The sequence below is a fragment of the Gouania willdenowi genome, chromosome 19, assembly GCF_900634775.1.
Source record: "Gouania willdenowi chromosome 19, fGouWil2.1, whole genome shotgun sequence".
In the NCBI taxonomy this organism is placed as follows: Eukaryota; Metazoa; Chordata; class Actinopteri; order Blenniiformes; family Gobiesocidae; genus Gouania; species Gouania willdenowi.
In genome coordinates, this window is record NC_041062.1 from 5685419 (window position 1) to 5711502 (window position 26084).

Consider the following 26084-nt stretch of genomic DNA (forward strand, 5'->3'; position numbering starts at 1 on the left):
TTGTTGAAATGACATGGAATCAGTGCTGTTCATGTTTGCCGTCAATGTATACTTTAAAGCAGACTCCAAGCCTTTCAAAATGTTTGGGAGCAAAGCATCATGGGTTATATTATGGAGAGTTGAACCCTGAACCAATGACCGATGGGCATTAGATGAGACTGAAACCTTCACATTGTAGTTTTAAGGCTAATTTGTTGCTTTCAGCTCTGAGGTAAACCATCTTCGGCCATTGTGATATGTCAGAACAGATAAACACACACACACACCAACAGTTAGCTGGCATTCACACTCACATTTTCACTCATTCACACAACAAAAGATAGCAATCTATATGGACCCCAGCTGCTTCAGATAAACCCCACTCTGCTGTCATCGTCCACCTGTTTTAAGGTAATACCGTCGTCTCCAGTTTTGCTTTGTCGAGAGATTCCTTAGCAACAGGGCTGTAAGTTTTGGCCATTTTCAGTTTACCATGGAAACCTGGGGGACTGTGTAATATGGATGGTGTTGATATAGAGGTGACAATGACGGACGTCTTGCCCACCTTCCTCGGCCCCGGCTCCATCGTCACGCTACTCGGCTGTGTAGGCAGAGAATAAAAGGGTTCAGATATTGTGACAGAGATTCAAGGCTTCCTCTGTAAAGCTGGTGGATGGACGTTAATATGAACCAACAGCAGAAAGTTCCTGTTTTTCAATTAATTCTCTATATTTGGATTGATCCAAATGTCCTTTTAACAAGCCAGCACAAGACGCTAAACAGTCACGGCTGATCAAAGGCATTGATTAGTTGGATTGATGGATGACTGTCTCTCACAGCCCTTAATAGAGTGATATTGTAATTCATGGCTGACATCCTGAAATCAATAGTTTTGCACAAAAGGGAGTCTATACTGTAGTGCAGTATTTTTAGCCTGAAAGACGCTTTTTTGGAGAAATTTTGAAACTAAATTAATTGTTGAATAAATGTTGGTACTCTACGAGTAGATTATTGAAACCCCAGCAGACACAGCATGAGTTACAACTTAAAAAATACAATATAATAAATACTTCATAAAAACCAGAATCATTTTAAACTAATAAAAATAGAGAGCCTAGAGGAGCCGTTTGGGGACAACAAAAGAAAACTACAACAGCAAATCAAAAGTAAAGTTCTTCATAGAGTTTATAGACTATAGTCGCAAATATTAATCAGGTGTTAAACTTGAAATCTGATGACAGAATAAAAAGAGACAATATGAATGCTAAACTAAATAAATTCATAGCTTTAACCTACACCCTTTAGGCTAATTAGTTAGATAATCTAGTGTTGTTACCTGTGGAAGGTGATGTTTTACCCTGCGTTTGTCTGTCTGTCAGTTAGCAAGATAACTTGAAAGGTTATGAACGGATTTGGATGAAATTTTCAGGAAATGTTGATAATGGGACAAGGAACAGGTGATTAAATTTTGGATTACCAAAAATATAGGAAAATAGGAGCTGTGTCTGAGTGGCTTATGGGTAATGTAGCAGTGGTAGGGAAGTGCATCGTGTGTTCGTCTCACCCGGTACTCGTGCTGTACTTGTCGGAAGTCTGCGCTCTTCGAGTGCTCTAGTTTGTTCTGTTAATTGTTTTTCTGAAAACTGCCGAAATAAAATTCAAATTCAATTCATAGAAAGCTCTAATTTTAGATTGTGCAAAAAAAAAAATATATATATATATATATATATATATTTGGTTAATCTGCTTTTGTGAGACCAGGCCAGTTTGAAAAGATTTAATTTATTCATATAGCAGATTCTCTCTTGTAAATGGACTTATCGATGCTGTTTTTTCTGATTCCCACACCCACGTTCTTCTTTTTAACTTGTTCCAGAAGATTTGTTCACTTTTTTATTCAACCATGTTTTTAAAAGGTTTTCTCTCCTGAATATAAACCAATAACCTATTTAAAACGGCTTTCACATTTATGAGTAAACATTTGGTAAAACCACGCCCGATACCCTTTTCATATATCCTTCAACTTTCATATTGCAAACTAATAAAGAAATCATGCACGTGCTTGTATATCAAGGATGTATATCATTTTAATGCAAATTTTCCAGAATATTTACAGAGCTTCAAAATATACACTTAATCTGAACCGTCTGTTTAAGTTTTTCATGTCTTTATTTACCTACAGCCTGGATTTCATACTAACGATTAAAATGGGCTAAAAAAAATAAGTCCATACTGAGCCTGTGGTAAAACTGGAGTTGTGCTACTGGTGAAAACTCAATGTGAGAAATTAATTTGTGCTCAGAAAATACAGAAATTCATCCAACATCTTTGAACACAACGATTAAACTTCACTGTGAATACACGTTGAAGTGTGTGTTGTTGTCCAAAGCAGTGAAACATGAATTCCATTTCAATAAACGAATAAAACACATTCAATTAATGTTTCTGAAATGTTTTCAAATACTTGATGGTTTAACTAGTATTCATTATACTGTATTTCTATTAGTTCTGTCACTCAAAAGGAGAAAACGATTCATGCTGCAGTGCAACAAAGAACTTTCTCATGTCAGCAGTTTGGTATTGACTGGCTCTGTCTTCTGTTATTGTTGTGTCTGTATTGTTAGATTAGATCAGTCAAACAGTAATGACAGAGTGGAACACAAAATCACAGGAAAGCAGCCTGAAGCCAGAATACAAAACAAAAAAAAAAAAAAAAAAAAACATATGGATCTCTCATTAACTTTCTAGACCACATGTGTCAAACTCAAGGCCCGGGGGCCAAATCAGGCCCTTAGGAGCATCCATATTCGGCCCGTTGAAGAAAGTAAAAATGACAGAAAACATGAAGAATTGTGTAAATGACCAAATATCACATGAATGCAGTCATTTTTAATCGCAATTTGTGGAAAGAACTCGAAATTTTTCCACAAATCTTACAATTTCTCACAAAATTCCTTTAAATTACACAAAAACTGGTTACAAAATCAATAATTTTTTAACTTATATTGAAAACTGGGGCACAGTGATGTTAAAATTGTTCTTTTTTTCCCCCTCCACCTAAAATCTGCGGCCCACTTGAGATAAAACTGGTCCGTATTTGGCCCCTGAACTAAAACGAGTTTGACACCCCTGTTCTAGACAATTGGGTTCATTAGAAAATAGGAAAACATCAATTTTGTGCTAAAACTGGAGCGATTTCTGCTGGTTGGAGATAAAATGATGAAACATCCATAATTACATTTTTGGCAATAAAAACGACTAATCTTTGATAAATGTGGTCTTTTTGTAACGACGGCATCGCGATAATTTGAAGCTTCAACTGCAAACACAATGTAAGTCACAAATGACTTCAATGGTAAAAAAACAAATGGTATTAAAATGTTTGACCTCTAAATCTAACTGGTTTTATTTCTTAACTACGCAGTTGTGCAGACTTTCATTACATATTTATTTTTTATTAAATAATCATTCCAACTTTAAGAGGAACTTCCCTTTAATCATGGGCCACTGTTGTCATTTAGAATAAAGAGAAATGTGAGCATTAACATAGATTGTTGCTTTGTTTGTTTTTGTAGTCATTTTGTTTAAGTGTGTTGTATGTTTAGTTTTTTTTTTTTCTGTTATTTTAGTAGTCATGTATCTTTGGAGTCATTTTGTAAACTTGTCATTTTTGGTGTATTTTGAGTATTCTTGTTTGTATTTTTGTTCAATTTTGTGTACTTAGTTGTCATCTTACAACGTTTCTGATGTTTGTTGTCTTTTTATGTGTATTTATGTAATTGTATCTGTTTTTTGAGTCATGTTGTGCATTTACTGTACTTTGGGGGTCGCACAAAATTAAACCGAAGGGCCTACCAGCCGACAGTTCTTCTCTCCAAGTGTTCTTTCCATTGCTTCAGTTCTGAAACAAGTTTCAGTGAATCCTTGTATGGTTTGACCCAGTTCTATCATACCTTTAATACTCAACGTGCTCGTCAGTGCAGGAGCAATTGACAGAGTGGTGAATCAGAAATAATAGTGTTGTTGTTTTTGGACAATGGCTTCAGCAGAGTTTGACCCTGAGAAGAACAAAGCTACTCTCCGAGCCTCCTCGGCTTTATCTCAGGACATTGTTTGAGGTTTTATTAATAAAAAGTGATTTGTGTTGTTATGGCAAAATTATTAGTTATGCTTAATAATATATTTACTCATATATCTTAATCCTTAAGCCTTGGGTTGTAACTTTCCATTGTGTGATTCTCATGTCTTCAACTTTGCTTCTAGCTCTGGGTCAGGCTACCTTTTCCAAAGCACATGATGTTCTCCCAAAACAATACTGAAATCTTACAAGGCCAGACACATAGGCATAATTGTATGTACCCATGTAATACAATTAGACCTATTTCACCTAAAGCTAGGAATATACACATTTTACCAATAAACCAATTTTACTGTACTTCTATAGTATATTAATGATGACATTGTGGATCGATGGTTTGATTTTCCATCGATTTGATTGGATCATTGCTTAACCAATTGACGTATAAGCAAGAATTGGTCTAAGCTCCTCCCTTTATGACCTTATGTTGGACATGCGTGAATATTATTAAAGGATTAATTGAGCATCACTATACACTTTCCTGACTTTATGAGGAAATCTCACTATCATTGACTTGCTGAGCTGTTTGTAAAGCATCAGAAATCTAGAACAATTAAAATCAAACATTACCAAATCAACTTACCAATCGTTAATGATAAAGTATTGACCAGACTCTCTATATCTAGGTTAACACTATGGGCTTAACATTCTTAAGTATGAACTGTTGTAGTTTTCAGTAGGATTCAAATAACAGGATCTGTCAGTGGTTTCGAATGTTGCAAACATCATGTCTACAGTGTGGGTGATTGATTGATTGATGGGTCCTTACCGCAGCTGGCAGATGACTGGTTGGTTGGCGACTGATGTCCGACATGGAGATGTCTTCAGGCTCAGTCAGAGTCTGAACAGTGTGTAGACAAACAACCATTAAGTGTCAAAGAGAACCCGTTTTATTTGAACCTAAACGTGCATATTGATCAATGTTCATGTGGAATTTTCAGTCAAACACAAGGCGTTCTGTAGTTCTCATCTTGTTTCTGAACAGTGAGTGTTACCAGTGGAATAACATTTTTATTAAAGTCCTGCTGAAATGAATCATCTCTGAGGAAGCTGCTGTTTTAAACTCCCATCAAACAGGAAATTAATTCTAAATGTGGGTGAAATCTACAACCTTAACAGGTAACAGTATATGATCTATATTTATAACCAAGCCAGAAGTGTTTTCTGTGTGTTTTGTGTTGAGTTCAAAGGCTTTCAAAGACACTCTTGGATTAAACTCATCCAAACTGTGGATTAAGTCCCAGATTACTGGTATTTAAATGTGTTCCTTCATCACGCTGTTGTTACTGCCGCTGATGTCAAGATTGGCGTTTCCTCCTTGACGCGCTGCCATCCGGTCACACCCGGGATAAAGGACGAGGGTTACGGGGAACAGCTACCTTCGACGAACGAGTGCGTGTCTTCGCTGCCTTGGACTTTTGAAACTCGGAGGAGCCACTCGCGTTAGTTATCCTCCTGTGCCGCCGTCTTTGTTTTGGTCAGACGACACATCGGCGCTCACATTATGCGTCGACGTTTTGTTTGTGTCGACGTCATCGATTACGTCAACGCGCTGTCCCAGCCCTAATGCTAACACATGAGGAAGATTATGTTTTATGGGCTTATTTATTAAAGGCTCACTAATTGTGATTAATTGTAATTGAAATTAGTAATTGAGAACGTAACTAACTGACTTTCAAGGGAAAAGTTATCAGTGTAATTTTAATTGTAAATGGGAAAAATGGCAGTCATCGTAATCATAACTGAGTTGTAATTGAAAAAGGATAATTGATGACGTATTTGTAAAGGAAGAATATAATTTACCCAACCGTGACGTGTAATCACTGTTGGTGAGATTTAAGAAAGGATGTTTGAACGAATTGTAAGAAGGGTAACACACCAAAGCTACCTAAAACATGACATATGTGGACTCCAAAGTAACATGACCTCACTTTTTATATCAAAGAGGAGTAAATTTTAATCAGCTTTGACACAACATTAAAACGGGGTTGAAATCCAGCCCTAAAACCACTGTGAGAAAAGATCAACAGAGGTTAAAGTGCCAAAACTGAGCGTGAGCTGCTCCTCGACCCCAGTCTGACAACGCCGTTAGTCATTATCCTGGAAATGTTTGGGTTTGGAGCAGCAGAAACTAGAAATTAGGACTCACGCTGATGTGTGTAAGGTGACACAACGCTGGGTTGTTGAGGTTGTGAGTGGCAGCCTTCTCCATCTCCCCGTTGCCCAGACCTTTCACCTTTGACCTCTGGCTGGCGCGGCGCACCATTTTGGCATCAATGGACAGCTGACGGCTGATTGGTGCTCGAGACAAATCCTCCTCGATGTCTGAGAAATGAGCCTGAGACAAGATAGAACACTTACTAGACTGATGCACAGAACAATGACACCAGGGTTGGGCTTAATTACATTTATCCACTGCAATTACATCTTTAATTATCCATGTTCAATGACCAATTATGGCTATGGTGACCAGCATTTTTTTCCAATTACAATTAAATAATTATTTTCTATCCTCAGAAAGTCAATTGCAATTAGGTTCTCAATGACTAACGTTCAACTGCTGATTTCTGCCTCTCAACCTTTAACACGTTCAGCTGTCTGTTCACTTTCAGCTAAGACCTTCAACCCATTTCAACTTTTTTAACCATTTCACCTTTTTTTAAACCTTATTACTAATGTTCAGCTAATGCTAGGTTAACACTATTGCTAGGTTAATCCTATTGTTTGGCTAATGCTAATGCTACGCTAAAGCTAGATTAACGTTATTGCTAGGCTACTGCTAGGTTAATCCTATTGTTTGGCTAATGCTACCGCTAGGCTAATGCTATGCTAAAATTAGATTAACGCTATTGCTAGGCTACTGCTAGGTTAATTTTAACGCTAGGTTAATGCTAACCTATGCTAACGATAATGCTAACTTGTACTAATTTATGCTAATGCTAATTCATGCTAATGCTAACTTATACTAATGCTAATACTAACTCATGTTAATGCTATTGATAGGATAGTGCTAACACTAAGCTAATGTTAGGTTAATGTTTATGCTAATGTTAATGATAATGCTAACTTTTGCTAATGCTAAAACTAGCTAATGCCAACGTATGCTAATGTTATTGCTAATTTGTGCTAAAATGTTTTTAGCGAACAGGCGCAAAATGGATGGATCTTCTGAATTTGCTTACGCGGGTCAGCACCTGCATCCATGTTCTTCAGGAAATGCAATAATTGTAGTTGTAATTCTTTATCAATTACAATCATAATTGACCCCCCAACCCTGCATGAGACGCTGATCCACTCACTGATTCGCTTTCGGAGGAGTTACGGGCCTTGCTGGAGGAGCATTTGAACTCTGAGTGGCTGGTGATGGTGGAGCGGCAGGTGGACCGTAAACTACTGCTACTGAAACGGTCTCTGTGGGCAATGCACAGCAACACGCCCAGGTAGGGGACGTACCTGCTGATGGCCGACCTGAGTTGAACAAACAGAAAGGTTTCAAACCCTCATCTATGGATTTCACTAAGCTGCGAGGGTGTGCGTGTGTGCTCCTCCTACCGGTATTTTGGGTGTGTGATGGCGTATATGATGGGGTTGTGGATAGCAGATGCTTTGGCAATGACAGCTGGAACAGAGTTCATGTAAGGAGTCAACATGTCGGCGTAGCTGAGAGAAAAGAAGAACAGACAGCGACAGGAAGACAAGTTAGAGAAGGAAATGAGACGAGGGATTCTGTGCAGAATGAAAGGAGTGTTATACCACACAGATCCATTAGTGGATTTTGGTTTTGTTCTGGATTCAGTTGCTAAGCAATAGTTTTGTGGGTAACACTTTATGAAAGCTGTCATTAAGTGTTGTTCTTTACCCTAACCCTTACCCCTAGATCCCTCCACCTAACCCGAAAAATGCCAACATGGCGTAATGTCAGCCTTATGTATAAAACTTCAACTAAAGTGTCACCGTTTTGTGTTCATGACTGCCTAAACAAGGAAATAAATTGTTTTCAGGTCCATCACGGCACCAACAAGAGGTTTTGTTCTAAAAAAATTAACCAAATATAACCTTGTGAAGAAAAAGCCATTTTCTATGTTTTGTTTTTATGTTTCTAAACGTACATGTTGGTTGCACATATTTCTGTTAGCTAAAAAAAAAAAAAAAAGAATTGAGCAATACATTGTACATAAAATCCTGATGTAATTTTTTAGAAGACATTTCAATTTGCATATCAGTCAGAAAGTCATTAAGACTCAGTTTTCAACAAATTCAAATTTTGACAATTTTTTCTTCATGATTTAGGCTTTAGAGCATACAAGTGAAACTCGAGGCCCGGGGGCCAAATCCGGCTCTTTGGAGCATCCAATTCGGCCCCCTGGAGAAATAAAAAATGACAGAAAACATGAATCGTGTAAATGAAACTCAACAATATTTGCAGGGGCTCACAGTTTTCCCGGTGCTTACATCACATGATTGCAGTCTTTCGTGAAGTTAAATGGTTGGAAAAAACTCAAAATTCTTACAAAATCCTTCATTTTTTTTTTTCAAATTATGACATATTTCCTTAATTAAATAGAAATTGGTCAAAAAATCTAGGAATTTTAAAGTGAAGATCTTGTTGGGACTGATATCTATCACTTATTGCTTGGATGTTGTTGGTTTCTTACATATTTTGTCATTTCTGAACTCCAACAGCTCAATTCACAATAAAGTGCTTGTTCAGATAAAGAAGTACCTTCCTAATTGTCTCAAAGTTTGGCCCTAAAGGACATCTGCTCTAGACACTTCAGAGCTGAATTCTTTCGGGAAGGTTTGGAACATCTCTTCAGCGTAAGCACAGACGCACACGTACACTTACCCAGCAAACGCAGTGAGGGCTGCACACGAGTACGGAGCCCAGGAGATGACGAAGAGCAAAATGACGATGAGAGCGATTTTGGCCATTTTCCACTCGCTCCTCATTTTATGGAACTTCTTTGCAGAGTTTCTCATACCCGCACTGTTGATCTTTGTTATTGCTCTGTCACACACACACACACACACTTATTAGTTTATTACCATCTGTGTGTCACTCTGAATTTTGGCACGTTTCATTATATTTAAGCTCATTGTGACATACATTAACATATTGCTTTGCTCATCTTAGCTTTAAAAATAGAAATGGCAGCAAATGCTCATAACCTGCTTTGTTGGCAGAAAACATTTGCATTATAATTGCTTATTTTTGTTAATAAATCTTGCCACGGTTCCCTTGCATACAGTAAACATCTCATGTATACACTTAAAAAGGAAGAGACAAAAATATTGCACAATTGTAACTTCATTTATTTTCCACAAAGGCATCTGTATAAAATAAAAAAGTTTGTAAAAATGTACAGTATTTTTTTTTTTTTAATTAACATAACACCAATGAACTCAACTCAATAATTACATAAATTTCATCTGATTGGTCTATGATGTGATGCATTTGATTGCTGTCTGGTTATCAGAATCAGAAAATACTTTATTAAACCCTGAGGGGTAATTAGAACGGCAAAGAGTGACATATTAAAAAAACCAACACTAATAATAAATATACAAAGGAGAAGGAGCAAGAATATACGAAGATAAAAAAAAACTTCTTTGTTTTGTAGTTTCACAATGTCCGTTGATCATTTTAAAACAAAAAATAATTTAATGTAAAATAATGTAACAAATTACTTTTAAAACATACTTAAACCCATCTCAATTAGAGTGACATGAGTACTTCTAATCTGTTACTTTCACCTCTGGTTTTAAGTAAAGGTAATGAAACCATCAAGGATATAACATTATGGTTCAATTCATGCAAAAAAGTAACACCAACACTAATTCTCATAGTTACAGTTTGAAACAGTGCGTTTTGTGTGCGCGTACTGACCGGGTTGTGTGTCGGATGGCCCTGAAGATGCAGCAGTAGCAGAAGATGATGATGAACAGAGGGAAAAAAAAGACAAAGGTAAACAGCAGCATCGTGTAGGACCGGACAGAGGGTGTGAACGTCATGTAGTCCCAGGAACAGGAAGTCATCAGACCTTCTGGGACGTAAGCACCTGTGGGAGGAGGAGGAAACCGTCAGTGTTGGACTCCGACTCAACAATCTCCAAACCTATTCAATTCAACTTTATTTATACAGCACAAATTACATCATCTCAAAGCGCAATCAAAATGTTAATTTCTTAAGAAAAAAACCCAACAAATCCACATTTAGAATCATAGAAAATAACTTTTTCATCACACAGCAATGACAAACCCACCAATGGGACTGGCATGGTTGAAGAGGTTGAATTTGGTTCATTTAGACTACTCTGAATTTGCTCCATGACTGGTCGCTATTTTGCTTTTAAAATCTGGGAAAAAACATGTTTGCGTGTAAACAGTCAGTCTGTCATTATACATTATTATTGGCATTAAATACACAATATACCAAATCATTATTGTTATTTGTTATTCTGTTATTGCCAAGTTGCCAAACGATCTAAAGTAAGCTACAGTTGTTGAAATCACTTTTAAAAATATTCATCCCTCCATTTTCTGACCCACTTGCTCCTTTTTTGAGGGTCATGGGGACTTATGTTTTGTAAAAAATAATTAATGACTGTATTTACTAAACAAACTAATTTTGTTCAATTTCTTTTGGCATTTAAATGTATTAAACACATTAAATTCTGAACTAAGCAAGAAATTATAGTTTTGCATTCAATCTTTATATGGAGCCGATTCCTACGTATTTACTGAGCCCGGGCTGCAGTTTGTGGCCATACCATGATCAATAAATCAATTGTTGACTTGTAATAAATCAGCAGTAGATAATATGGGTAACGATTGAACTCATAAGCTAAAATCACTACTTCCACATTAATTCAAATATAGTCAGTTTTAATGCAGTGGATGTTTTATGGCCAAAGACATCACAGAGGTTCGTGAAGTGCGTAATTAGAATAAAAACCGCTGCTCTCACACTTGCTCTGCTAATAATGTTTGTGATGTGGCCTTTGACTTCAAATCAGTTTATGGTCTTGTGTAAAACAGCAGCAATAGTGTACATTCTGTTGTAGGTGTTTGTGTAGTCCTGGTGGTACACGGTCAATACTTCGATCGATGGTTCCCTACACAGGCAGTGAGGCTGCTTTAAATCTGTTAATGCACAGCACCGGGAAAAAAACCTGAGGCGTTACGCAGTGTATTTAAGAATTAGAGTTCTCTCTCCTCCGGGGACAATAAATTCCTCTTTCTAGGTTTATGACTATGTTACATAAGTAATTCCTCCTTTCAGCAGAGTTAAAGTGACAGAGCTACATTATACAAATGTAAGCAGTCTCTTCCTAGAAGCCACATTTGATAAGAGTATCCAAGTGATAATCCATCAATATAGGTAAAGAGCATTCTTTTCCTGTTTAATACGGACAACCCAAGGTGGTTCAACCTCCTTCACAAAATACACAGTCACTTGCACTTTAGTGGAACCTTGTTACAACGCACGAAGGAAGCGACAGGCTTTGGGAAACATCGTCACGCCTTTCTCTACCAGGCACGAAAGGAAGCAGTAAGTCACATTTATTACATGTTGTGCAACTAAAGGCTAAAAGCCTCGATGTAAAGCTGCAGATTCGAGGGAGGGCAACCAATGTGGGTACGTTTTTACCGCTGTGTCAAGACAAAATTAAAAATGCCCTTTGAAGACATAAATTTCAGAAACAAAAAAGAAATGACAAAGAATCAAAATGTTAAGAGCCTCCAACCCAATGTGAGGTAAAAGTCACTAAAACAAAACAGCAACATTAGCATATGTTTAGTGGCAACAAGGGACTAAAAAGGCACAGCATTAAATAATAAAAAACAAAGTTTAAAAAATTAAACAGCAACAGCTTACATTTCAAAAAGAGTTAAAAGCCAAAGAGGATTTAAAAAAACAAAAACAAATAGTTGATCTTATTCCAAAGTTCTGGGGCTGAATTTGGCTTTTCAAACAGGTTTAAATTAAAAAGGCCTTATGAGCAAGTTTTCAAATGAATGAAATAAAGGTTTTAGCTCAGTGAAACCGGCTGCTAGCTTCAGTTCAGGAAGAGTTTTCGGTTTAAAACTTTCCAATTTGAGTACATTTCCTCATGTAGAGCTCTTTATTTTTCCCTTTAAAAATGTTGCATTTACTTATTTCAAAATGTTTTATCCTTCAATCAATCTACAATAAATTGTGGCATGAGTTTGACAAAGCACAGTAAAATAAAAGCCAAAATATCAGTAAAAGACAAGAAAATTGACGTAAAACCAAAGTCCTTGTTGCTTTAAAGACAACATCTGAAATACACATTAAAGAATGAGTGGATACTTAAAACCTACAACAACAAAAAAAAAAAAACACACAAAGTAATTAAATGAGACAAGGAGAAAAAAAAGAAAAAAAAACTTAGTTCTATGTGACAAAATTAAATTTGAAATAAATTTAATACCTGAGCCTCACATCTTCTCAGCATAGCCTAATCTCAGCCTGGGTAGACAGCATGAGTGTGTTATAATTGATTGACTGCACAGCCTGTGTTGCAGTTCACAGATTGAATAACGTGTGGAGATGAAGGAAATGGAAAATGATCCGAACAGATGCTGTGCGGTTAGGACCAGTGTACGGTTCCCTTCAAACATCACTGTTGGCTGTGGTAAGAAGTGGGCTTTCTTCCGCCATCTGATTTTAAGGCATGTGTAAAGAGGCAAAGCTTGATATGAGTGATAGAGCGCAACAATTTAAAGTATTGACAGGTTTTTAAAGGAGCAGTGTCCACTCACTCCAGCCAAAGAACGGAGGCAGGCTCCAGCCCATGGAGTAAAGCCAAGCCACGGCCAGAATGCTCAGAGCTTTCCTGCGAGACATGGCCCCCAGCGAGGCCAGAGGCCTGGTGATCACAACATAGCGGTCCACCGCTATCACCATTAGTGTCATCATGCTGCAGATACCAAACAAGGCCCCACAGAAAGCATACAGCTCACAACCTGCAGGGGAGACGTGAGAGAAAAGCAGATTAAAGTGACAGAAAACACATTTTCAGATCGGGAAAGCCTGCAGGGAGCTTTATTAGATGAACTGGGACTGAGTTTTAATGCTTGATACACTCTTTTAGAGGCATTCATGTGCTGTTCAATAAATTAATTCACAGAGCCAATGTTAACGGATCAATAGTTGACTAGGTTTGTTCTCAACTGAAAGGAAGTGATGACACCAAAGAAAGTGGCACTGATGTAGAAAGTCACTCATACCTTGCGCTCCAGGAGGTGAACTGAACTGAGATTTGGACACGTGTCAGACCCTAAAATAATGTTAATGTATTTTTTTTTTATTTTATCTAATTTAGGTTTACATTATGTAATAAACTAAGCAACAAAAAGTACAATTTGAGGTTTATAATCACTTTTCTTTAGGGGAAAATACTGTCATATTCTGTACACTGATTCTAGAAGCTAAGCGTAAACATTGTTAGAATGTTATCTTCTAACCTGAATGCTTGAGTAGAGTTTTTATTGGGGGAACTGAACATGGTAAATGTGTAAACACACAGACAGCATCGTAAAAGGAGCCGACCAGAGGTGAAGACAATGATTGTTTGAACAGGAACCAGAAGAGAACAAAACCCAGGAAGTCATGATGCCCTTATCACAAAACCAGCAAATGGTGAAGAATTTAGAGCTCATACCCCCACCTGCGGACTCTGAACTGTGGAAAAGCACCAAAAGAACAAAGGAGTCAGATGGAGCTTCCTTCACAGCAGATTGCTCCAGATGTCAGAGAACCTGGATCGAGCTCCTAGCTTTACATGTATCACGGTTATTGATTACGACATATCAGAGTTATTAATTATGTTAATGCATCTAGTCACCTGTGTGAGGTGATAAAAGATGGAAATTGACTGATGTCCATGTCATTAGAAACACCAGCAGACAGTAGTACTCAGGTCCTGATTAACACTAAAAAACATCTCATCTATAAATAATCACAGGAAATAAGGAGTTACAGGTAGAGATATTTTAATCTACTTTTTATTATCAACAACTTTAATTTATTCTACATTCAAACATGTCACTTCTCATAAAATTTGGACTAGGTATTGGACCATTTAGTGGAGCAGGAAGGCTGGGGGTCCCAATCTTTCTGTGTGGAGTTTGCAGCTTCAAACATGTACGTTATGTTTATTTGAGTTTCTAGCTTTGTGTAGTAAACCCAGTGATGGACTGATGACCTTCAAGTCCTACGTCGAGCATCCCGGGAAAAGGAAAGCGGATAGAAGATAGATGGCGTTCAGATAGTGGGACAGTATGTAATTTAAGTGACAGCTCACACATTCTTCAATTAGAATCTGATGGATTTTCAACTTTGATCTGCAGCTTTTCTAATTATCTACAAGAACAACACGTGCAGCACACAGCAGAGATGGAGTTGGGATAATGGACAGAAACAGAGGACGGATGGAGACAATGTGAGAGAATCAAGTAAATAAAAGTGGTTACCACCATTACCATGTTGGCAACGGGGACGTTATATACTGGAAATGTGTCAGATTTCTCCTTCACCTTGACTACCTCTGCACTTATTTACCATCGAGTCAGTTTGTTAAATACACACACAGAGACACAACCAACTAATGAAACACAAACACTGTCATCACCAAATCAGATGCTTTTCCCTGCAGGCCCCATGTGTGTGTGTGTGTGTTAGACTCATCATCACTGCTCAAGACAAACTCTCAAGAGTCACCGTTGTTCAAGAAAACAAACACTCACACAATCAAATAGTCAGTAACTCGCCACAGTTCAGTCACTGAAGCCGATAACGTCCAGACACAGCAACACTGATGTGTTTCATAATCCTTGGAAATTCTGTCCTTGCAGTTTGAAGCCACACATTATCAACATATTAAGACGATTTAAACTCTTCTCCATCCTAAACGGTAATCATCACATCAGAGGACACCAGGAATCACACTTGGATAGAACTGTCAAGTTGGCCACACCCAGAAAGAACTCATAAGGACAAAATAAAGCGACTAGCAGACGCCTCTGAGGAACACTGATCTCGCTCCAGGATTTCTAAACCCCTTATACAGGGCCAAGAGAAGATGTGCACCGTCCTTTCAGAACACTTTGGATTACAATATGCTCAAAGGAGATTATGGATTATCGACCAAATGAAGCAACAACAAAAAACGTACACACTGCAGCTTTAATATTCATACATTTTACCAATATAATGATAGATCTGGGTTTATATATATATATATATATATATATATATATATATATATGTAATTAAACCAGCTAATATGAGGGATGTAGTTCATATAAATGTGACCTCTGTGTGAGATGTGATGCAGATGTTCACCCGTTACCTTTCTTTCCAAAGATCCAATGTTTATGCATGCTGGTGATGAAGAAGATGGGCGTCTGTGTGAGACACATCAGAAGGTCTGTGACTGCCAGGTTGATGATGAAGATATTGGAAGGAGTCCGTAAGCTCCGGCTCCTGCACACAGAGGAAGAGAAAACCGCTCACATCTCACTGTAATCTGACTAATCCTGGTTCTCTCTCACTGACAAGTACTATTTGAAGCTAATGGTGAACTACGTGTGGTGAAGTGCAGAGGTGGCCATTGACACACAGGGCAAGAGTGTGTGTGTGTGTGTGTGCCTCTGGAGCTGCACAACATTATCCTCCAATAGAAGCGGTGACACTTTCATCTCTTTCATGCTCACATGTCAAGTTGACCTTGTGCATAATGCTGAACTGTGTGTTGCTCCCTGGTGGCTGACATACACCTTTAACGTCAGGGCTGTCACTGTGTTGGTGGATGGCCGTTTTCAATCCGGTCTGAGGACGAGCATGTTAATTATAGTAGCTTCGTTATAGCAGCGAGACATGCCTGAAGTTTTACGCCTTTGATCCAAGAGGCTTCCTCACTTCCGTACCGGATTTGGTTGCTTTAACTAAAATGATTAGTAATCATGATAAAAAGATCATGATCTTAGCGTAATCTTGGTTAGCACATCTCCCTCACCCTGCGACCTTGAGCAAGTCCCCACCTCCATCATTACAACACTACCAATCAGAGCTCATAGCTTTTACATTTAATGTTGGAACTGATGCAAAAATTGGCTAGTCGACGTCTATTATACCAGTGTTTAACCTTTTCAGCCCACGACCCCCTAAAATGATTTATTCATCTGAATAACATCCACTGTTATCCAGGAAGTTTATTATTATTTGTGCCATAGTATAGTCATCTTAAAGATGTAAATCCTTGTTATAATCAGAAATGAAATAAAATGGGTTAAAAGTGACCAAAAATGGTGGAAAAGGTGGTGAAATGGGATTTTAAAAACCACAGAAATTGATTAAAAGTTGCAAATTAAAGTGGTAAAAACGGACAAGAAAAAGTGGTAAAAATGGTTCAAAGGGGAGGTGGGTTGTGCGTAATCTAATTCACAAAGTTCAAAAATAAGTATGAAATATGGTGAAAAGAGTTAAAAGTGACAATAATGGGTCAACTTATGTAACATTAGGTGGGAAAAGTGACGGAAAGGGTTTATAAGTGCCAAAAATGTCTTGAAAGTGGAAAAAATGTGCAGAAAAGGCATTGAAAATTGATAAAGTGGCATAAATGGGAGTAAGGTGCAAAAATATGGCAAGAAAAAGTGATGAAAATATATTAAAATGTGGGAAGTTTAGTGTAGTTGCAGAAAAAGGGTAAAAATAAGCAAAAATGCACCCAAATTCTTTGTATTATACAACTATAACCCCTGCAATGTTATCAATTACCACCAGAGGTATGCATGCCCCTTGAGTTTAGGGATCACTGTTTTATTCATAATTACTTCCTGTGGTTACGACTTTCCTGCCAAATGTTCGTGACTGACTATAGTTCTCATTTTTTTTTTTTTTTAAACAAAAGAAACTCGCGGTGCAGTTTCCCTTTATCATTTTATTTTAGCACCTCTGTAATCAGTGCTGCTCACGTAAGCCTTTATTACAGTAGATTTGAATATGTTTCACACTGTCTGACATACTGTGTAATTTCATGAGCGAATAGACCAGCTGCTGTGAGAGTGAGCCTAGATGATGCAGTAAAATATTGAGCCAACATAATGAACATGAAAATGTAATTTATAGTGCATTTCAAAGCACAAAAAAGCTGTGCCTTGTATTTATTACACAACAGCTGGCTCCTCATAACTAAATATAAAAGTTAGAATAATGATAGATACCTGCAGAATGCGTATATGACCAGGATGTTTCCGAGCATGCCGGTAATGCCGACGCAAAGGATTACGACTCCAATGGTGTAGTGGGCGTGATCTGGGACGTCCACGGTTGGAAACGCGTGGTTCAGGACTCTGGAACCCTGGAAACAGGTTGTAATTTCACATTAGATGTTAGAACCATAACCATTTTCATTTCCTTTATTGATTATTTAAATAGGAACAATGCACATTAATAGACAGACATACTGTAAATGAGTCAGCATTAGCCAAAAGACGTACAACAAAAGAGAACATAAAATAATTACTGATAAAATGAAGCACCTATAAACTAAAACTCTCAGAATTTCCACATGGTAAATTACAACTGGAACACAGTTCAAAATAAATTGTTAATCCATATTTAACACGAGAAACAATGTACAACAATCTAAATAAATTATTTTTGGAAAAAAAGAAGGCCGTCAGTGTGAACATAAATGATTGTTAAGAAGTCATATTTTTAGCTTAACCATAAAATGAAGAACTCATTTATCTCACACATAACTGACTCAAAGGAATTCTAATAATAAGACAATAAAGACATAACGTTTTATTTGATACATCACTATGAATAACCTGCTGGAGGTCATAGGTCGAGATGGATATAAACGTAAACAAGCTCGTTCACTCTGTTGATATTTCCAACCTAACAGCATTTGTAATTTTATTCCAGAGATCTTTAGTGTTTATATTAATATTACACATATTCGGACTCGAGCAAGGACCCGGGTTTTCCGTTGAAGCCACTTTTGGTTGATCTGAGCACTTTTAAAAGCCGATGGATCAGCTCAGCAGCAGTATGTAAGCAAGGCAAAACTGATGAGAGAAGCTGTATCAAAGCGACAGACCACATTCCCTCTCCCAAGCTTTTAACTTGTGATTGTTATGTGTTTTCTGTATTTACCTTTATTGGTTTTTTTAATGTATGGAATTGTTTAAACAACTGTAAAGTGTCTGAGTTTTTAAAAAGTGCTTATGAATAAAATGTATCGTTATTATTGATGGGACAAGGTAAATTTACGAGGTACGCTATTCACTAACCAGGTCCATGATTATTTTTTTATTAACCAATTACTTTAATTCAATTTACAAATCTGAAGGAAATGCACAAGATGCACACTAAACCGCACTGATCAGCTGATTGGTCACTGTTTAAAAAGTAGGAAAAACCTGAATTTTAAGCTCGTGTGTAGCATTAGCTTTAGCAGCTAACTCAGCATTTCTGCCTTGGAGACCGATACCACATTTCTGCAAAAAATCTTTCAAGGAATCAATAACGGAAAAAAAAACAATCTAAATCTCTGTCAGACCCGTTGTCAGCCAAAACAAGTTTATCCTTCTGGACCATTGAACTAAATGAGAGTGTGAAAATACCTATTACAATCAGTGCCGGTATTTTCACTTATTTCAGATGGAAATTGCACAGTTGTCTTTTCCCCACTTGTTGTTACTCAACTACAGTCGTCCAGCTTACATTCTAGATAATTAAAAACCTAGAGTTGAAGGAGCTCACACTTCTGGGGTACAGAAGTAAACCCATTTGTCTTCAATCACACAACCATGATACCAAGGCCAGTGGCAGGTGAAGCTAATCGTTTTGCCGCTCCGTGTGTGATTGTAGAATAATAATGACAAAACCTCTTCCAACCTTTCCATGATAAGGATGTAATTACTCTGGGAGGAAGAGACAAATTCTATTCATTCAAGATTTCCAACCTTAACCGTGTGCTAGACAATAACTGGACATACGGTGATTGATTGGCTGCGAAATAATAAGCTTTAGTTAAAGATCACTGATAAAAATACAGGCAGCAGACACTGAACATTTTGAAATTGGAGTGAATTTTAATGCAATTTCACTTTGCTGCAAAAATAAGTAGTGATGAGGAATATCACCAGACCTCCAAGTCACAGCATCTTTTAGTATGATTTTAGATTAAATGCTTTAGGTTATTTTATTTTTAAAATTGTCAGCTTTGTAAATCAATTTTCATTATTTGAGCCATTTAATGTTGGAATGCATGGAAAAATTGCCTGCTTGATGTCTATTATACCAGTGTTTTTCAAACTTTTCAGCCTGTGGCCCCCAAAATAAAGGGTCCAGAGACTGGGGACCCCCACTGTACCTGAAGGTGGTTGAACACAGACATGAACATTGAAGAACAGTCATGTGGAGACATGGCCATCAATAAGGGGGGAAAAGGGAGAGATTTTTGGGGTTCATCCTTAAAGTCAGCAAAATGATGGTTCATTGTTCTATGAATCTGTGATAACATTTCTTTATTCATCTGCATAATATCCACTGATATCTAGGAAGTTTATTATTTGGCACCATAGTATACAGTCATCTTAAAGATGTAATTCCTTGTTTTAATCATAAATAAAATGGGTTGAAAGTGACCAAAAATGGTGGAAAAGGTGGAGAAATGGGATTTTAAAAACCACAGAAATGGTTTGAAAGTTGCAAACTAGAGTGGCTTAGAACGGACAGAAAAAGTATTGTATTATGGTTAAAACAAAACAATGTCAGCTTTGTAAATCCAAATTAAAAAAAACAATTACTTAACTCAGACGTTATCTTTAAAATTCGTGTTTTCAGAACACTATAGTCAAACATTTCATACATACCGAATATTCAAAAAAGTAAACCAAAGAGACAAGCCAGGGATTCGTCACTTTTGCAAACCCATTTATTTATTTTTTTTTTACAAATCCTAAAAGAACCACAAGTGTGGTAATAGAGAGCCTCTGTCCTGTGTGTTTTAGATGCTGATCCACCAAACCTGATCGTAAAAGATTTCCATGGTTCTCTAGAGGCTTTTGAGAGAGTTTCATACTTGTTTCTTATCTGACCTACTTTTCTTTTTTCCAGTCGCCATAGATCATTGCTTTTTAAGGGAGAGGTGAAGGAGCAGTGAAGTTAGTGTGATTGAAAAGGTCATGGATCTGTATCACTGGAATGGAGGACAAGTTGGTATGCAGATATGTGTGTGTGAGTGTATGTGCGAGGAATGTAAACAAACTTTTGACATTTGGTGAGATCAGCAGTTTGGTGGATGACGGTCAAACTCTCCTTAAACTTCAGTTGCTGGAGATATTTCTCTTTTCTTTTTGTTTTTCCTCCTCCTCCAAGTCCTAAAAGGAGTTTCGTATCAGTCATGGGATTTTCTGCTTTTCGAACTTAAACCCATTATTTTCACCACTACACAATTTCTCTGATGTTGCTCGTCCTCCTGTTACACAAGCAGTGAACCAGAAAAATGACAACCTCTCAGTTTGTTTGTGATTTGTGGGACTTTAGCTTGAAATTGTAGGTACTAACATCTCTCTGTATTTGAGGTCTGTGACCATAAAAGCCATTGATCCGGGATCATCTCATCAGCAGAGTGCAAGCAATATAAATGTAAATGGTTCAGTGACTGTCCCATGCACTTTGATATCAAACAGGCAGCGTCAAATAAATGAAGCGAGATGTAAAAAAATGGAGAATAGGAATGGGGAGAAAAAAGTCCTGAGGCCAGCTTGTAATCAGATTTCTAATAAATGCATACATGCATGTAAACATGCCTGTGCACATGCACTGTAAAGGCTCACAGCTGTGTGTGCTTGCATTTAAATGTGTGAATGGAAATACATTTTTTTAAAAATTGCATGCAACAGTGCAGAAAAACATTGATGTGGACCTGCTGAGTGCAGCCAAAGGGACACTTTCACTTGAAAATAAGAACATTTCCATCAGCTGCTCATCTCTTTAAGTCCTTTGATAACAGATGAGCCGTGAACTCGATAGAACTGAGCCACTGACCCACAAGGTCACTTATAAAGCTATAGGGTCCGTCACTTTGGTGGGATTCTATTGTGAACGGCAGAGTGGAAAAGCATCCTATACTGTACCTGCAGCGTTGAAGCTCATGTAAAGGAAATATAAAGAGAACAAACTGGATTTTGAGATGCTTGTGGCTTCCCATGAAAACATATTGTTCTGCTTTGAATGTGCGTAAAGGAAGTTTGGGGGGGGTACTTTAGGAGGAACTTTGAGAGCTCACCCAAGTGTGCCGTGACTCACTGGAGGTTGGAAAAACAATGTTTAATGGATGTAACTGCAATCACACCATGAAAAAGGAAAGGAATGAATCACTGTCATAGTTTTTCAGTGGGGAGGAATTTGCATGTTCCGAGTTTCCTTCTGTCCAAAAAATACGTAGAGCATGTGAATTCCTTTGGACTCTAATACGTGGAACAGAATGATGGACATAGTGAACATTTTAAATGGAGAAATCATACTGATAATCATAATAATGATTATGTAAATGATCTTGATTAGAACAACAACTGAAAATACAAGGTTCAGTCTTGGTTCCATACCAGGTGAGAGATGACAGGAATTGATAAAAACTATTAAAAAAAACCTTGAAGAATTTATGTCTGATTTCGTCTGATGTTGTACATTTCTCTCTCACATGCTCTTGTGTGTTGCCTGTTATTACGGTCATTTAATTTCGCCCACAACACATCGATCAAAGCTTCAGGTTTAATCTCAATCCCTCTTTATTTTAACCCAGAATTTATCATGCGTAGCAGCGTTTCTAAAACTAAGGGTCGCGTTTCAAAGTGGGGAATGGTTCCGATGCCATTAGGTTAGATGTATTTGAACCTGTGGTCTATACTCCAACTGACGAAAGATGCAAATGTTTGTAAGAACAGTTTGGCACTGAGCCCTTTAAAAGATAGTTACGTACAAATACTTTAGGCTACTACTTCTACGGCATACTGTGTTGTTTACATGTTTATTGCCTTCCGCAGTACAAAAACATGTTTGATTCTTTAGCAAAAATGCTTTTAGACTGCAGAGTACCGAGTATATTGAAGTAAACTCAAGTGATGTTTTATTTATGGTAAAAAAAAAAAAAATTAAAAAAAAAAAAAAAAAAAAAAAAAAAAAAAACTTATGTACTGTTCTGTTATGTGTTTCACTGTGAATTCTTGTCCTACTCACCTGTAAATTATACTGTATGTACTGCTTTCTAATGCATTTACTGTTAACTGCTGTTCCATTGACTTAACTTTTGTGTACTGTTCTGTGCTTTCATTGTAATTTGTGTTATTGCCAAGTTCGTCATGTTTGCGTCGACAGTAAATGTGGATGCAAATCAGCTATTTTTTTGGTGCAAAAAAGAAAACAAAAAAAAGATGCTCATTAATGTGCAATGTTCTATGGAAGTCCATTTGTGCCTATATTACTTTACAGGAAAAAACAAAAATTGTCTCAATTATGAGATACTAAGTCAATTATGAGATGTTAGATTATGTTTTTAGATCAAGTCATGATTATGAGATGCTAAGTCATGAGATAGTATCTCATCATTATGACTTAGTATGTCATTATGAGACACTAAGTCATAATTATGAGATAGTGTCATTATGGACTTGGACTGAAGCACTCTCAAAGCGCTTTACATATCAGCTCATTCACCCAATCACTCTCACATTCACACACCAGTGGGACAGCACTGCCATGCAAGGCGCTAGTCGACCACTGGGAGCAACTTAGGGTTCAGTGTCTTGCCCAAGGACACTTCGACACATAGTCAGGTACTGGGATCGAACCCCCAACCTCTCGATCAGAAGACAACCCACTACCACCTGAGCCACGGTGGCTTAGTATCTTATAATTCTGACTTGTATTTTTAGATCCAAGTCAAACTTCTGAGATATTATGAGATAGCCTCATTATGACTTAGATTTTTTATTATCATTATCCTTTTCCAAGTTATTGTTTTTCTTACTGGCAGGAATGTATGGAAGCCCATTCTCATCTCATAATTGTGACTTAATATCTTACAATTATGAAATAAGATATTTTATTACACTTCTCCTAGTTTTGTTTGGTTTTTTTTACTAGTGGGAATGGACTTCCATTTTGTCCCTTTTAAATAAACACAAAATAACAATGGTAAACATGTTTTTCTACACTGTTCCCTTTGTATGTGTACCGTCAAAAAAAAAAAAAAAAAAAAAATTAAAAAAAAGAGAAGATGAAAGTCTGCCATTAAAGTATATCTTGATTTTCACATTTGAAATCCTTTGTGGTGATTTTTCAGTATGATAAGCAGTACTGATGTAACTATACAGTGCAATGTTGCACAGCTCAGAAACCAGTCTCTACACATGCAACTGTTCCTCTTGACTATCTTCTCCCTATGTACACACACGGTCAAAATATTTGACTTTATACAGACAAGTGTCCAGGCATGTATGCAGCAGACCTTGATATATAAATTGGAGCCATACTTTACATCTGTGCTTAGATTACAGATGAAATAGGTGGAGAAAAAAAGGCAGCAAACCGTGGAGTAAAAGAGGTTTTTTTTAAAATGAAAACCACTCCGACCCTGGAGATGTAGATCTCATCTGTCTTTGCAGAAGCTGCCCCTGGGCTTTACTTCAGTGTCAGCTTTCCCAGTACTCCCACCATGACCATCAAAGCTTCCCAGTGACTCTAGTCTGCAGTCTGGGCTTTAAAACCACTCACACTTGTTGTTTCTACGTTCATCCATGTGGTTCCAAGTCTGTTACAGCCAGTTCTTATGTGAACCACTGCCCTGAAGACTAGATACCGTGTTTTCGTTTGTATTCTGTACTTTACAGCAATAAATATATCATACACATCTGTGTAAAATCTACTGTTTCCACCGAAGGCTGATTAAAACAATGCCAACCTTATGGAGACATCCTTGAAGCAAAATATCAGATATTGTTGCAATATTAAGGATGACCGAGCTGAATGTTATGGTTAAAAATGATACTTTTATGCAGATTTGAAGAGAAAAGGTTGCGTAAAACCCAAAACAGCCTTGGTTTTGCGTAACAGTAGAAATGTTCTCCTTTAGGTGAAACGTTCAGCTTCTGCTAGATTTATCTGACAGTGTCATTACACAACATATTTCCACTGCTCTTTGATTTGCTGGAAATATATTCCTAAAAAGAAAAAAAAACCCACATTTGATGATGTGCGTGATGACGCTACAAATGCAATAAAATGACTCTGGGATTAGGTTTTTACAACATTTGGTTGTAAAACTTATGGAATGTCATTCGTGCCAACATGTTAATTCTATAAAAAGCACAAGGATTCCTGTGCGCTCGCTTATACACCGGATTCAGATGATATTTATGCGTTTTATGAATGAACCTCACAACATTAACAGTGACCTGTTGATGGTCGTTGATTTGCTTGTTTCCTGGAGTTGGAAAGGATTGAAAACCAATGTTCCCTGTAGTTTGAAGGTAGAGGCTTATATATTTATTAGGTATTTATGGGTAAACCACTGTTATGTCAGGATAACGGTATATCCTACAATATGTGGCTATAATGAAAGTCAATGGCACCAAATTGGTACATTTTATATCTCCTGTTATATACATCTTGCAATAAAAGTAATCATGGAATTATGAACATGACAATGAAAGAAAACTTATTGTCGAGGTTCATACAATTAGTATTTATAGTGAGAATTTAAAACACTGAATAAGCAGAAGGTAGACATTTGGTCTCCAAAGGTGCCCAGAGGATTAAAAGAGCAGTTACGCACAGATAGAACGCACTGAGGGAATATTATATAATATAATATTATAATATAATATAATATAATTTATACTGACCGCTGTCGCTGCAGGAGAAAGCTCCATGAGCCGGTGCCGGTTGATGGAGCTGATGTTCCACGGTGTCCGGACTGGGTCCTCCGTCGGGACCCCCGGTCCAATCAGGAGTCTAGAATCCATCCAAAGAGAGAATGTACGTGCGTGTTTGTCGGGAGGAAACTAACAATCCAAGTGGTCAGTCATCCTCACCGTCTCATATCCTACTGAAGTGGCAACAGCAGCATCTGTGAGGGGTGGGAAAACTCACTCCGTTTCCTTCATCCAATCCCTGAGTCTGACTGAGGATGGATCAGTGTGTCAGTAGGTCCGTTTGTGTTCCACAGACTCACTACAGGCAGGGGTGGACATCTGGCATATACCGCGCATCGTCCCGGTGGACCGAGTGGAGGCAGACATGGGAACAGGTGGTCAAAAATGGCCCAAAAGTGACAAGAAAAGAGTGAAAAATGACTAAAATGGGCCAAAAGCAGCATGTCCAAAAGATGGGTAAAATGTGGCACACAATAGTAAAAAAAAATAATGTGTTACGAAAAGAAGCAAAATGTAGGGAAGACAGGAAACAAGTGCATTGGGCAAAAGTTGGCTTTGGCTTATTTGGATGAAAAGTGACCAAAAATTGACTTAAAAAAATAGGGGGGAAAAGAAGATTTATTGGCAAAACGTAGCTAAAATCTAAAAAAAAAAAAAAAAAAAAAAAAAAAAAAAGAAATGTTTTTGAAAAAGAGGCAAAAATTGGAAAAAGGAAGCTGCAAAATGGCCAAAGAAAACGGGTAAAAACTGTTTTCTAGGGGAATAATAATTAAAACATAAAAAGCCACATGTTGAGCATCACTGACCTTATAAGTGCTTCTGCATGGTGTCCTCTGGTTTGGACACAAAATGCCAGGGCTGAATTTTTGTCCCAGTCCACCCACTACAGGACATGAAAACCATCCCTGATGAAGTCATTTTGTGGCTGTACAAAACTAAACTGCCACTAACGCTGTGTCCATTCATTCTAGATATAGAGTATTTAATG

General features: G+C 37.4%; 1 protein-coding gene across 1 annotated transcript; it reads right to left on the reverse strand.

Moving 5' to 3' along the window:
• Positions 1-25255, reverse strand: LOC114481294 (melanopsin-A-like). Its single transcript, XM_028475999.1, has 11 exons — positions 25067-25255; positions 17369-17505; positions 15496-15629; positions 12905-13108; positions 10005-10176; positions 8964-9125; positions 7670-7777; positions 7417-7585; positions 6267-6455; positions 4887-4958; positions 1-580 (listed from the first exon to the last, which is right to left on the reverse strand). The coding sequence occupies exons 1-11, from the start codon at positions 25184-25186 to the stop codon at positions 386-388; spliced, it is 1662 nt and encodes a 553-aa protein (XP_028331800.1). The 5' UTR covers positions 25187-25255; the 3' UTR covers positions 1-385.
• Between the last annotated feature and the right edge of the window lie 829 nt (positions 25256-26084).

Bases quoted from the DNA above. Each gene is read 5' to 3' on its own strand.
- LOC114481294 (XM_028475999.1), bottom strand. From the start codon at position 25,186: ATGGATTCTAGACTCCTGATTGGACCGGGGGTCCCGACGGAGGACCCA. The intron at 4,959-6,266 runs GTGAGTCCTAAT...CACACTGTTCAG, and splicing joins GTCACCTTACACACATCAGC to ACTCTGACTGAGCCTGAAGA. The intron at 581-4,886 runs GTAAGGACCCAT...CTGCCTACACAG, and splicing joins CCAGTCATCTGCCAGCTGCG to CCGAGTAGCGTGACGATGGA.